The sequence below is a fragment of the Zootoca vivipara genome, chromosome 6 (genome assembly GCF_965207765.1).
Source record: "Zootoca vivipara chromosome 6, rZooViv2.hap1.1, whole genome shotgun sequence".
In the NCBI taxonomy this organism is placed as follows: Eukaryota; Metazoa; Chordata; class Lepidosauria; order Squamata; family Lacertidae; genus Zootoca; species Zootoca vivipara.
Window position 1 is genome coordinate 69,617,473 of NC_142589.1, and position 12,947 is coordinate 69,630,419.

The 12,947-nt window shown below is 45.5% G+C and overlaps 1 protein-coding gene across 1 annotated transcript; it reads right to left on the minus strand.

The window, feature by feature from the left end:
• Positions 1-1,114: 1,114 nt before the first annotated feature.
• On the minus strand, positions 1,115-10,764 carry LOC118087390 (gilatoxin-like). The gene is made up of 5 exons (XM_035119981.3): positions 10,613-10,764; positions 9,409-9,562; positions 5,893-6,140; positions 3,384-3,520; positions 1,115-1,889 (listed from the first exon to the last, which is right to left on the minus strand). Exons 1-5 carry the CDS (start codon positions 10,662-10,664, stop codon positions 1,695-1,697), a joined length of 786 nt encoding a protein of 261 aa, XP_034975872.2. The 5' UTR covers positions 10,665-10,764; the 3' UTR covers positions 1,115-1,694.
• Between the last annotated feature and the right edge of the window lie 2,183 nt (positions 10,765-12,947).

Consider the following 12,947-nt stretch of genomic DNA (forward strand, 5'->3'; position numbering starts at 1 on the left):
AAGTCACAGTACCCATAAGAACCCAAGGCCAGTCAAGTTAATTTCATACTATATCTGAGTCAAAACAAAACAAAAAAAATCCCACAAGGACCACTTGCCCCTCCTGGGACCTGGGGGCCAGAGGATGGATTCTCTGTGGGGCCAGCCACCCGGAGCTGTGGGGCCTGGGGAAAGAGGGGCCCATGAAGGCACCTGAACAGGTGTGGCCACTGAGAAAGGGTTTGACTAGCTCCCAAACCAGGGAACCAGGTTGGCTCAGTCTATCTGTACTCTAATTGTACTGAACAAAATTTTAAAAAATCCTTCCAGTAGCACCTTAAGAGACCAACTATGTCATTGGTATGAGCTTTCGTGTGCATGCACACTTCTTCAGATAACAGTACTGAGTTAATATCTAAAGCCTGGAGGAAGGCTAGACCAAGACATTCTACTGCCGGAGAGAGAGCAGCAAATGGTCTTGCCCAAGTCAAGGTGCATATTGCCCAACGCTTGTCTGGATATTTTAGCACTGAAGGCGGAAAATCGCATGTGTGCCTCTCTCCTTCCCTGTCAGGTAATGTACAATAATAATAATAACACTGTAGCTTAAATAACAATGGGCTGCTCTTTCACAACAATCAGCTGCCTGAGGCAACTGCCTAGTGACAGACTAAGCCTACAGCCCCGTGCAAAAGTAGGAGGGTAAGTTCCACTGAACAAAGTGGCACTTACTTCTAAGTATACAGTACATGCACGGAATGGAGCTATGTATGAGTTAAGTCAGTGAGAGCTAGCATGGTGTCTTAGAAAAGTTTTGGACTACAATCCCTATCAGCTCCAGCTAGTATAGTGAATGGTCTGGGATGATGGGAGTTGTAGTCAAAAATGTCTGGAGGGCACCACATTGGGTACCGTGAGTTTAGTCCTCCCTTCATGACAACTAGCTCTTCAAGGCTTAAGAACAATTAATTGGTTCATGCTGGTTCTTTGTTCTGATACATCAAAGATGACTAATCAGACATTCTTCCTTATCAAGTTTCTGCTCTTGAGGATAAGATTAAGCCTCATGGGGATTAAGCCTCATGGGGAAGGCGCTATTTTACATCTCCTTGTCAGGGCTGTCTGTCAACCGCACTGGATCAGAAAACGAGACAGACACTTAAATTCTGCTGATTACTTTATTTTTCAGGTGTTAGCTTTCAGAGCAAGAAGATTGCATGGAAACTATGGTTGCTATGTAATCAGAAGATTCAATATTTTAGCATTGAGGGAGGTAATAATTCATGCATCACAGCAATAGGACCACCAAGCTATGCTCATTCTCCTGGGAACAGGTGTCATTCGGTTTAGTGTGACTTACTGTTAAGTAAATGTGTACCAGATCAGGATTTCAAGGTGGGGCATGGTGTTGCACAGCACCATCCTCTCCATGTTTACTTCAAAGTAAGTACCACCGTGTTCGATGAGTCTTACTCCCAGGATAAAATATGCCTAGGTCTGCAGACTTAAGACATGGCGGAAAGAAGGCAGTTGCAACTAAGTTATTCCCCCTCATGTTGCTTAAGAGCAGGCATTCCCAAACTGCGGCCCTCCAGATGTTTTGGCCTACAACTCCCATGATCCCTAGCTAAGAGGACCAGTGGTCAAGGATGATGGGAATTGTAGTCCAAAACATCTGGAGGGCTGAAGTTTGGGGATGCCTGCTTAAGAGGTTTCTACTGGTATATTCCATCCTCACAGGCACCAGACTTAAATGTATTCTCCTCTATAGTAGTACGGATCCAGTCAAGAAATTTGCAGATCTTGATGTAGATGCCAGGGTCACCAGGCTGAGCGCAAGGGAAGCCCCCCAAAGAGACCACGCCTTGGAGGCCTCCGCCAACACAGAGAAGGGGTCCCCCAGAATCGCCCTGTTGAGAGAACAAATGATGAACTATCACAAGAAATGTAAGAAGAGCACTGCAGGATCAGTTCAAAGGCCTGTCTAGCCCATCATCCCGTTTCCCACAGTGGCAGGGCCAGCCCATCCACAAGGCAAGGTGAAGCAACTACCTCAGGCAGCAGGATCCACAGGCGCAGCAGATCTTGATGTAGATCTTTATTCCCCCCACCTCTGGTTCCTGATGTAGAGCTTCACTCACCCCTTCTTCCCTGGCAGGGAGGGAGGCGCCATTTTGTGGTTCACCTCAGGTGGCAAAATGTCCTGTGCCAGCCCTGCACAGTGGAAAACCAGGTGCTTCTGGGAAGTCCACAGGTAGGGCAAGGATGCATTAGCCCTCTCCTACGCATGTTCCCGAGCAACTGGTCTTCAGAGACAAAGCTCACTTTTAGATGGCCTACTTACTGAGCACCCATCTTGATTTTTTGTTGCGCCAAACAAGGATCATCATGCACTTTCCAGTGTATTTTCCTTTCACTTTCCTTATTGCAAAAAGTCCGGTCTTCTGGGAAAGCAGCTGTGTTTTGCAAGAGTGCCAAAACAGCTTTAATTGTACGGCGGCCTGAATTTGTTGGTATGTGATTGAATCTCATGCCAAAAAAAGTGGCAGTCTGGATGCAACCATAGTGCCATTGCTAGTTGTACCCTCCGTAAACCAGCTCCACCCAGTTTGCTCTACAGTGGTACCTCGGTTTACAAACAAAATTGCTTCTGGAAGTCTGTACTTAACCTGAAGCGTACTTAACCTGAAGCGAACTTTCTCACTGAAAGTAATGGAAAGTGGATTAATCTGTTCCAGATGGGTCCGCGGAGTACTCAACCTGAAGTGTACTTAACCCGAGGTATGAGTGTAATTGGTTCTGGAAGTCCATACTTAACCTGAAGTGTACTTAACCTGAAGCGGACTTTCCCATTGAAAGTAATGGAAAGTGGATTAATCCGTTCCAGACAGGTCCGTGGAGTACTTAAACTGAAAATACTCAAACTGAGGCGTACTTAAACCGAGGTATGACTGTATTGCCCATTCACATTCCCACTTGTTTCTCCTGCTAAAAGGCTTCCAGACAACTCCACAGATGTGTGTGACAAAAGGACCTTATGGCCAGGGCTTTTATTCAGGGGGAACTCACAGGAACTCAGTTCCAGCACCTCTCAGGTGGGTGCCATTGCCATTCTAAGAGAAAAAAGGAGGTGTTCATGAGTTCTTGGACCTCTTTTTCTAGAAAAACGGCACTGCCTATGGCCACACTCAACGTGGCCATGAGGTTCACCCTAAGGAAGACTGGTTCCATAGCATGAGAAGCAACATCTCCATGTAATAATACCATACATGGAGAACGCAAGCACAGAAATGCACATTGAGGGTGAGGAAACAGATTTTAAGCCTCAGGCTCCCCCATTCCCACCCCATCGACCAGATCTGATCCTTACTTAGCAATCCTGCCCACAATTGGCATATCCTTACCCGGCATGAATCTTTGCCTCCATCAAAGTATCCTGCACAAAACATGTTGTCGTTCACTTCCCATGGGTAAGCAGCCTGACACACACGGTTGTCGAATATCGTAATGTTAACACAATAAGGGACGTTGGGATACGTCTCTGAAAACAAAATGGAAGCCAGGAAGGTCTAGTTAGATGCTTGTGAGAGATCACATTTGCAGGGGACAAGGATAGTTGCGTTTTTACAAATCTGGCTATGCGCAGTGCTACCTCGAGGATTTTGGAGACTTGGGGGCATACGAGCTCAGTGGGCCCACTTAAATGGCAAGGACAAAGAATCCAAACCAAGAATCCTTTCAGGCTGCCATCAACCTTCTCAGGTGCTCTGTGTAAAGTGAGGATAGCGTCTTGTTGAAGAAGCCGTTCCTTTGCCAGTTTTGATGCCTTGACAAATGCCTGACCTTGCTGCTCAAATCCAGGAAGTTTGTTTGGATGCTGGGAACTACACCACTGTGAGTGGTAAAACTACAGTTTCCAGGATTCTTGGGGGAACCCATGCACTTTGAATGTATGGTGTGGAGGTGCTGATCATAGCAGCATGTATGCTCCAGAAGAGGCATGAGCATCTGCACACCTCCAAAGAATTTTGTTTTTTTAATTAAGCCAAAAATGGCAGGGCCAGAGAAAGGGACTGTGTAGTCCTGATGTCTGCACGCTCGCACACGCTCGCACACGCACACACACACACACACATATATATTAGCTGTACCCAGACACGCGTTGCTGTGGCTCATCCCTGTGACTCACCCCGTCCCGTCCCGACCCATGACCCGTCCCGAACCCGTCCTGTCCCCACCCCCAACCCAGACGAGCCCCCACCTCCATTCAGCCCAGTCTGCTGTTTCGTTCTTCCCTGCAAACCCGAGCTGAGCTGTTTTGGAGAGGGAAGCTTTTCAAGCTGCAGTACCAGTGGAATCGCCGCTAGAGGGCAAAGTTTTGAAACCTCTCATGTTCCTGTTTGTATAATCTTATACAAACACTCGCCTATTTGCATATGACGTTCTGTCCAAATTTCAACGCAATTGGTCAACCGGTTTTGGAGAAAAGTGGAATATAACAAACATGGGCAGCTTATATCAGAAATTGGTTCTGCAAGAGAAATTGACCCCCCAAAACCAGCTCACAGACAGTGGCGGAGCTTCATGCTCCAGCACCAGGGGCGGAGAGGGGATGTGGTTGGCATGCGTCCCGGGGGTGTGACGTGCCGCCTATGCGGGTGTGGCGCCCAGCACGGGAGGAGGAAGCTGCAATGGCACCCCACCAGGATCGTGGTGCCAGGGACTGTGCACTCCCCCCACCCCCCTCTTCCTCCATGGTGGGGACATGTTTCCTTCCCTGCCTGTGAAAGGTAGGTCAGTGGGCGAGGCTTCTTAGCCCACCTGTGAGGTATTGATCCAAGTTGTTCACTTGTGGCACTTGATGGACCATAAGCCTGGTCCAGATTCAGGCCAAAGCTGGATTTTGCAGAGAGCAGGTATACACTGTGGCTCTTGTTAAGAACCATAGCTGCCAAGTCTCCCGTATTCCCCGGGAAATCCCTGTTTTTCCAGCTGTTCCTAGCTGAAAAAACGGATTTTTTCGTTTCCCCCCGGTTTATTCTGGCGCGGCGGCCATTTTGGAACTGGGCAGAGCATGCTCAGAAGTGACTTTTGATGCTGCTCTGCCCAGTTCCAAAATGGCTGCAGTGTGACTTCTGGCGTGGTGGCCATTTAGGAACTGGGCAAAGCAGCATCAAAAGTCACTTCTGAGCATGCTCCGCCCAGTTCCAAAATGGCGGCAGCGCTACTTCCGGTCTGCTACTTCCGCCCGGTCCCTTATTTCTCTGACAGCAACTTGGCAGGTATGTTAAGAACAGTGATTTAATTTACTGGAATTGTGAATGCTTAAGTGCATGACTGTGTGTTTGATTCCGGAACGTTCCCCAGTAACTTTCATGAGATTGGTTAACTCTGGGAAAGTATCTTATTGCATTCTCCATTTTGTTTTTGTGTGTGAGTGGACTTGATTGTCATGGCTGCATCCCCATGAATGCTGAAAAGACAGTGTTAGAACAGAGGAGAGGAGTGCTAATGTTTCTGTGTGAATACATGTGACCGAAAGAAGCACAGCAGTTGATGTTCTCCAAAGAAGCAGTCAGAAGAAGTCTGCTGGAAGAAGAAAGTGGAAACTTCTCAGAAGGAACTTTATGGCCTACCTGGGCAACGTGCAGAAGGCTGAGTGCAAAAACCAAAAAAGAAAATACATAGCTTGCTTGAACGTTTAAGGAAGAAGCTGCAATCTTCAGCTAAGAAAAAATAAGCCCATGCTTGGATAAGCATGTGAATGCAAATACTTTGCATATATTCTTCTTTAGCTATATATTCAGCAAGTAAAACCTTTTGAATATTTTAACAAGTGTTTGGACATTCTTCTAATTTCAAAAAGAGTCAGCTTCCTAACTGCAATGTTGCTACTCTGCCAACAGCACTTACCTTCAGGAGTGGTGGTTGTGCCCCAGCCCATCACAGTGCAATCTGTTCCCACCGGGGAGCAGCTGGAGGGCAAGTCAATGATAGACACACGCTCAGTCATGTCAGCAGAGCTGTTCAGTTTGATCAGCATGATGTCGTCGGTAAAGCACAAGCAATTCTCGACACCAGGGCATTTCTTCAACGTGCTGACTCTTAACTGCTCATAGTCATCTTTGTTGTGTGCTCCGAGCCTTACCTGGATGTTTCCGCTAGAAGAAAAAAAGCAAAGACCACAGGAGTTTCTCAAAACAAGGCCTGAATGGACAGGTCGGTCTCACTGTTGTTTGGAGTCGATATCTGTCATGGTCACTGGCCTGAAGCTGGTGAGATCTTCAAATAGAGGGCTGCCCACTGTAAAGCAGGGCACACGGCTACCCTAGTTCTCTACCTCTCTAGGGTTTTGTGTGCTTCTAGCCTATCACTATCTCCCTCTTGTGCATGGGTGTTTCTGAGCAATGATGCTGTCCCTACACCTAAAGAGTGGCACTGGGCAGTGGTGGCTGATGCCCATTGAGACTGGTAGGGCGGAACTCAGGGAGGCCACCACCAGGTGAAGCCAGAGTCCATGGCAGTCAGAGCCAACTAATTCTTCTTCTTTTTTTAATCAGATCTGTCTGCACCACTCACACATGTTTCTTTGAATGTGGGGTAAAACAGTAGGACTTAAATATTTTCTAAGTGAACAACAAATAAATAAACGAGTTATGGAATGGATTTATATACTGAATATTCAGAATTGTTCTGCCCGTAGCTAATCATTTGTCTGTATACTTTCTGTGTTGATTTTGTACAGTCAATAAGAAAATAGATGATAGATACAGTGGTATCTCGGTTTATGAACACAATTGGTTCCGGAAGTCTGTTCATTAACTGAAGCGTTCATAAACTGAAACGAACTTTCCCATTGAAAGTAATGGAAAGTGCATTAATCTGTTCCAGACGGTCCGCGGAGTACTCAACCTGAAGCGTACTTAACCCGAAGCATGGGTGTAATTGGATCCAGAAGTCTGTTCATAAACTGAAGCGTTCATAAACTGAAGCGAACTTTCCCATTGAAAGTAATGGAAAGTGAATTAATCCGTTCCAGGTGGGTCCGCGGCGTTCGTAAACCGAGGTGTTCATAAACCGAGGTTCCACTGTAGAAAGATAGATAGATAGATAGATAGATAGATAGATAGATAGATAGATAGACATACAGATAGATCGGTGATAGATAGAGTAAACAAAGTAAACAAATTCTAGTTCTGTCTCACGGGAGGCTAGTGTGAGATCTGTGGGAGCTTGCACAGCACTGCAAGATCTTGCAAGAGCCCTCCAGGACCAGCATGCGGAGCATGCCTTACCCGTCAGCAAGGCAGAGACAGAGCTTCAGAGCTCTTCCCATGCTGGATAACTGCAAGCTGGCCTAGCGCAAAAATAACTTTTAAGCTCTCTCACCGACCCGCCTTCAGCCATGTATGGTTGAAACTGCACAAGCTGAATGCCCGTAAGATGTGACCATAATGCACATGGTGAATTGTTATGGTTGTCAGGAACTGGACTGAAGAGGAATGGTGGAGACCACCCCCCTTCTTCCTGCACTTCCCAGAGAAGAGGGACACAGTGTGGATTTAAAACAGTGGTCTGCAGAAGGTCATAATGGTTCGGAGGCTTCAGTGGGGAGAAGCTGGGAAATGGGAAATACTGGGAGAGCAGGAGGAGGAGGAGGAGGAGGAGGAAGAAGAAGCACTAGAGGAGAGAAAACTGACAGACTCAGTGTCTTTGGAAAGCATGCCAGACCGCCCCCCCCCCCCGCCGCCCCAGGTCCTGGCTTGCACTGAAAGTAGAACAGAAAGCTCAGAGGCAGAAAGCTCAGATCAGCTGGCTAGGCATGATGTATAATAGGAGAGATGGAGGGGGTGGGACTTTACTAGGAGCAACGCCATTATCCAAGAGGCGGCATCATGCATCTCTCTCTGTGAATACTGAATAAATTACCTTTGGTAAGAACTTATTGTTTTCCCATTTCTTGCTGCCAGCCATGAGGGAGGGGGATCGGATTCTCTGAAACCTGATAATGGTGCTATGCAAAGCTCTGCCCTTATGAGATCCCTTCAAAATGCACACTTCTGCTTGGAGCACTGTAGAAGATGGCTGAAAATACCATCTCTCCAGTTCCCACAGGGTAATTTACGAGGCTGTAAATTGGAATACGCAGCCTCCTGAAGTCTTCCCGGGGGGTACGGAAAGACGCAGTCTCATCCGCAGATGCCCACCACCAGCTTTGACTCCGGAAGGAAGGAGGGGCTGGGGGCACTAGATGGAAAGCCCCTGTGGGAGTCTGGATCTCCTGGACGCTGATTCTACGAGCGAAAACAGGCTCCATGATTTAAGAGAAAGATTGGATATAAGTCATGGACATGCTTCAGGCAAGGAAAGAAGATTTATTCTGCCAAGCTCAGCCACTGAGAAAAGAAAAGATAACAGAGGAATGTACACAAGAGCAAGAAATGGTATGTGATAGAGCGGAAGGGGGGAGCAAGAACTTTATAACTCTGCTTTACTGTGCTTTACAATTTACTTAACAAAACTGCCTCCTGAAGAGCCATAAACAACATTTACAAAGCAAGTGAGATCGGAAAGTTGGAAATTTATTGAATTAATATGGTTTCTTAAATATATAAACTGTGTGAATTGAAAACATAAATAATCAAAGTATGTGTTATTGGATTTGCCTGGAATGTGGTTAAAGATTCCCTAAAACATGGACATCAAAGAGAAGCAATCTCAATAGCAGCTGGAAACTTGTCAAGAAACTTCTGAGATATGACGCAGTTACAATTTAGATTCCGCCATATTGGAGATAAAGCTGGCTACGATATTAGTCAAAGGGGAGAGAGCCATAAATAAGACATTAGATGTGTGTTTATAGTTCTGACCTGGCAAAATCTCCCTGAAAAGGCTATATTGAGTAGCGATTTGGAGAAATCATCACAGAGGCTTAAAGATTTGATTTATTGGGACTGCTTGAAGATGGCGGCTGCTGGCAATGAGAAGGATTTCTGGATTTCTGGACGGACTTGGCAAGATACCAGCATGCGAAGAGACAGTGCCAATATACAGAGGAATCACAGGCATAATTTCACACAGAAACATATACGGTTTGGTCAAACTTGCTTGCTCGAATAACTTAGTGGCTTGAAAGCAGATAGAAGGATTTTAATAGATTATTGATAAGATCTGGACTATATTGATTAGAAATGCAGTGACTATAAGAGGACTAGGCATGGGAAGTCAAATTTAAATTTGTATAATTTTGCAGAAGATTTGGGTTAATTGTTTAATTGATATTTGCATAATTTGTATAATTATGTATAATTGTATAAAAATGTTTATTTAAACAAAAACACACACAGCTTGATCACTAAAGATCCTAAGAAGCACCTTGAAGCATAGCCAGAGACCTGACATTGGATTTTTACCATACATTTTCCTCACCGTATGTAGCAGTGAGCAGCCGTGAGCACCCAGTCGGGGTTGATCAACATTCCAGAGCACAGAAGCTGGTCAGAGTCATAGAGCAGAGTGAGCCAAGAATGATTATTGTCAGGGCACTCCTCGCCTCCAATGATCCGGTTACGGTGCGCTGACACTGCAACACAGACCAAGAAAGCTCACTGGGATGGTGACCAACATTCTTCATTAGAATACCCATCAATCAATATAGGTTGTTCTAGCCATAAGCCAGGACAAACCCACAGCAACAGTACCAATAAAACCATACAGATACATACATCCACAATATGAGCCAACATCCATGATGTGATAGAGAGGTTACCGGAGACATCAACAAACTTAAATCCAGCATGTTTTCAAATTAAACCTCCGAATCATTGCAACAATATATAGAGATTTTATCTAACTCCTCTCTCCTGATTTATTTATTTTGCAGCCAGTGGACAGAGAGCATTGTGTTAGAAAGCTATTAGGTAAAGGTAAAGGGGCCCCTGACCATCAGGTCCAGTCGTGTCCGACTCTGGGGTTGCGGCGCTCATCTCACTCTATAGGCCGAGGGAGCCGGCGTTTGTCCGCAGACAGCTTCCGGGTCATGTGGCCAGCATGACAAAGCTGCTTCTGGCGAACCAGAGCAGCACACGGAAACGCCGTTTACCTTCCCGCTGTAGCGGTTCCTATTTATCTACTTGCACTTTGATGTGCTTTCGAACTGCTAGGTTGGCAGGAGCTGGGACCGAGCAATGGGAGCTCACCCCGTCGCAGGGATTCGAACTGCCAACCTTCTGATCAGCAAGCCCTAGACTCTGTAGTTTAACCCACAGCGCCACCTGGCTATTATTGTCATTCAAAAGAAACCAGACCATTTATGCCAGGGTGTACCTGTTTGCATGTGTGAACAAAGGTTTTCAGAAAGCAATCTCTTAGGTCTCTATATAAGGGGCAGGCTACCATATAATGAGTGATATCTTCCACCTGTGGTTGACCACAAATACAAAGCCTCTCTGTGGACAGGACCTTGTTGCAGTGGGCCTCACCTGGAAAGGCAGCCCAATAAAGACACAAATTTGGAGAACGCTGGCATAGGCAATACCAACCTAGATGGACTAATGGTCCTGTGTTTCTATGATGCATCTAGACCACCACCACCCTTCCGAGGTCCACATCACATTGCCACCAGTTCTCTTACCAAAAGACAGCAGGAGGAACAGAAAGATGTGCAGCGATTTGGAGAGTTCCATAGCAGCAGATCTGTGTGGCGAAGTGTCTGTGTCTACCTTAGAAAGTAGAGAACAAGTTCTGCGATTAAGAAAATGTGATACAAGCACTTTATTTGGCTCAGCGCCCCAACTCCTTTGTTTTATCTACACCCCAAGGTCACAGCCCAGGTGTCCAGCGGGTGCCACGTTCTCATCAGTCCACACCTGGGTCAACTAGGCAGAGAGAGAGAGAGAGAGAGAGAGAGAGAGAGAGAGAGAGAGAGAGAGAGAGAGGGAGAGAATAAGCCCTGGGGTTAATCTGAACAGAAGCAAAGCCAACACTTTCCTCCTAGAATGGCAAAACAGGATGTCGTCTCATGGCAACCTCAAAGATGGGGCACTGATTTCACGAAGTTAACAAAGTACATCTTAACTGATTTAATATTGTATTTGCAACCAACCCTGGGACCTTGTGGTGAAATCACCACCAACAAAAGGTCAGTGTTTCCAGTGAACTCCAGTTCAGCCTCCAGTGTTGGAGGAACATGGAGCAGGGCCAGAGCAAGGCCTCTGAAGATGACCTCAGCCTGCAGGGAACTTTGCGTGGGCACCGGTGCTCCATACTGTTGCTTCATTCCTGCTCCCCACAGTACAGGGGCACGTCAGCATAAACATATTTGTGAAAGAAGCTAGGCCACAGGGAGCAGCAGGGAGCATCTGCCTTGGGCAGGGAGGTGGAATCTCTGCAATGAGTATGATCACAGCTAGGAGGTCCACCCAGAGGGGACTCTGGTAAGCAATAACAAGAATGAGAGTTGTTGAAAGGGTCAGGAATCTGGGTGTAAACATGCCCTTATTATGCCAGACAAGGCAAGCCAAAGATCTTCCACCTTGCTCACTGTAGACCTACTCTAGGGCTCAGAATAGAGTGGCTGTGGTGCTGGACCACATTGAACTGAACTTGCTCTCTCAGCTCCTCTGACTGTGTCCTTATGTTGTCCTTGAGCCTTATCACACTGCTTTTCCCCACCGCTGTGGCTATGAAAGAGGAAACCCTGTGTACTCCTAAGAAAAGGTACACGGAAAGCTACTCTAGAGACGGGTCCCATATTATTGGTGGTCTTTTATCCCAGAATATTTTAAGCAGTGAAGAAGAAAAATTCCGAAGTGCTCCACAGCCTTTCTCCTTTGCAACAGTCAATAAGTATTTAACACTGTTTCAGGAAACCAGAATGTATCATCTGAATTTATCAACCTCTGTGCAGCCATCTACGATGTTATCTCAGATGAGATCAGAGGTGGTTTCTCGAGCAATAAATACATACAAGTGAATGAATTAAGTCGAGGCCTAAGTGCCTAGGATATATTTCTATCACGAAGGTGTGAAAGAATGGATAAACTTTACAAAAACCAAGTCTATGGCTAGCGATCAATGGAAGGAACAATTTTATGTGGCTTCACAACACTGCAATGTAGACACAGTGTGAAATATCACATAAATATATTCTAAAATGTCTAACTGTGCTGGCTCAGTATGCCTTTCAAATGCTAAGGAAACCACAGCAACAAAATACAAAGTTATTGTTGCTCAAAACTTTGAAATCCAGAAGGTGAAGATTGTTCACAACAGACATATTTCAGAAAGCATGCCATATGTGTTTCAACCTATAAAGTCTTATTCAGTGGCATATAGTTGAAAGACATCATTTTATGTGTGGGGTCAGAGAGCCAATACACAAATCCCTAATACATGTATTTCAAATTTACTTCACTAAAATATATTATGCTACTGCAGATTCAAAGTTTTTTGTTTGTTTGTTTTTTTGTTAAATGGTGTAATGTTTTCTGCAAGCAGCAATGTCTTGGCAGCTTACTACATATATAAAAGCACAACAAAACTTCAAACTTTTAAAAACAAAATATCCTGTACAAGCAACAAACAAACAAATCAATAGAAACAAATGACAACAATAACACTGATAACAACAACAACAATCAACAGTTTACAGTTATACCCAAATTAAAATAACTGCCAAACACAGCTAAACATTTACCCAAAACCAACCCAACAAAAATGAAACAGATGAACCAAAATTAGAACCATTTAAAAGCTTTTAAAACATTTTAGCCAGTTGCTCCAACCCAAGAATTGTTCCAGCGATGTTCCTCCAGCCTCCCAGGAGCCTCTTTTAGTTGTCCAGGGTAACAGCTCCTGCAACTTCTGCAACACCTGAGGGCAGCCAGCTGGTTAGTCAAGGAGGCTGAAGGCACCACGCAGCTCTGTCCCTCCTAGAAATTGGGGAGAAATTGGATTCAGTTTGCATT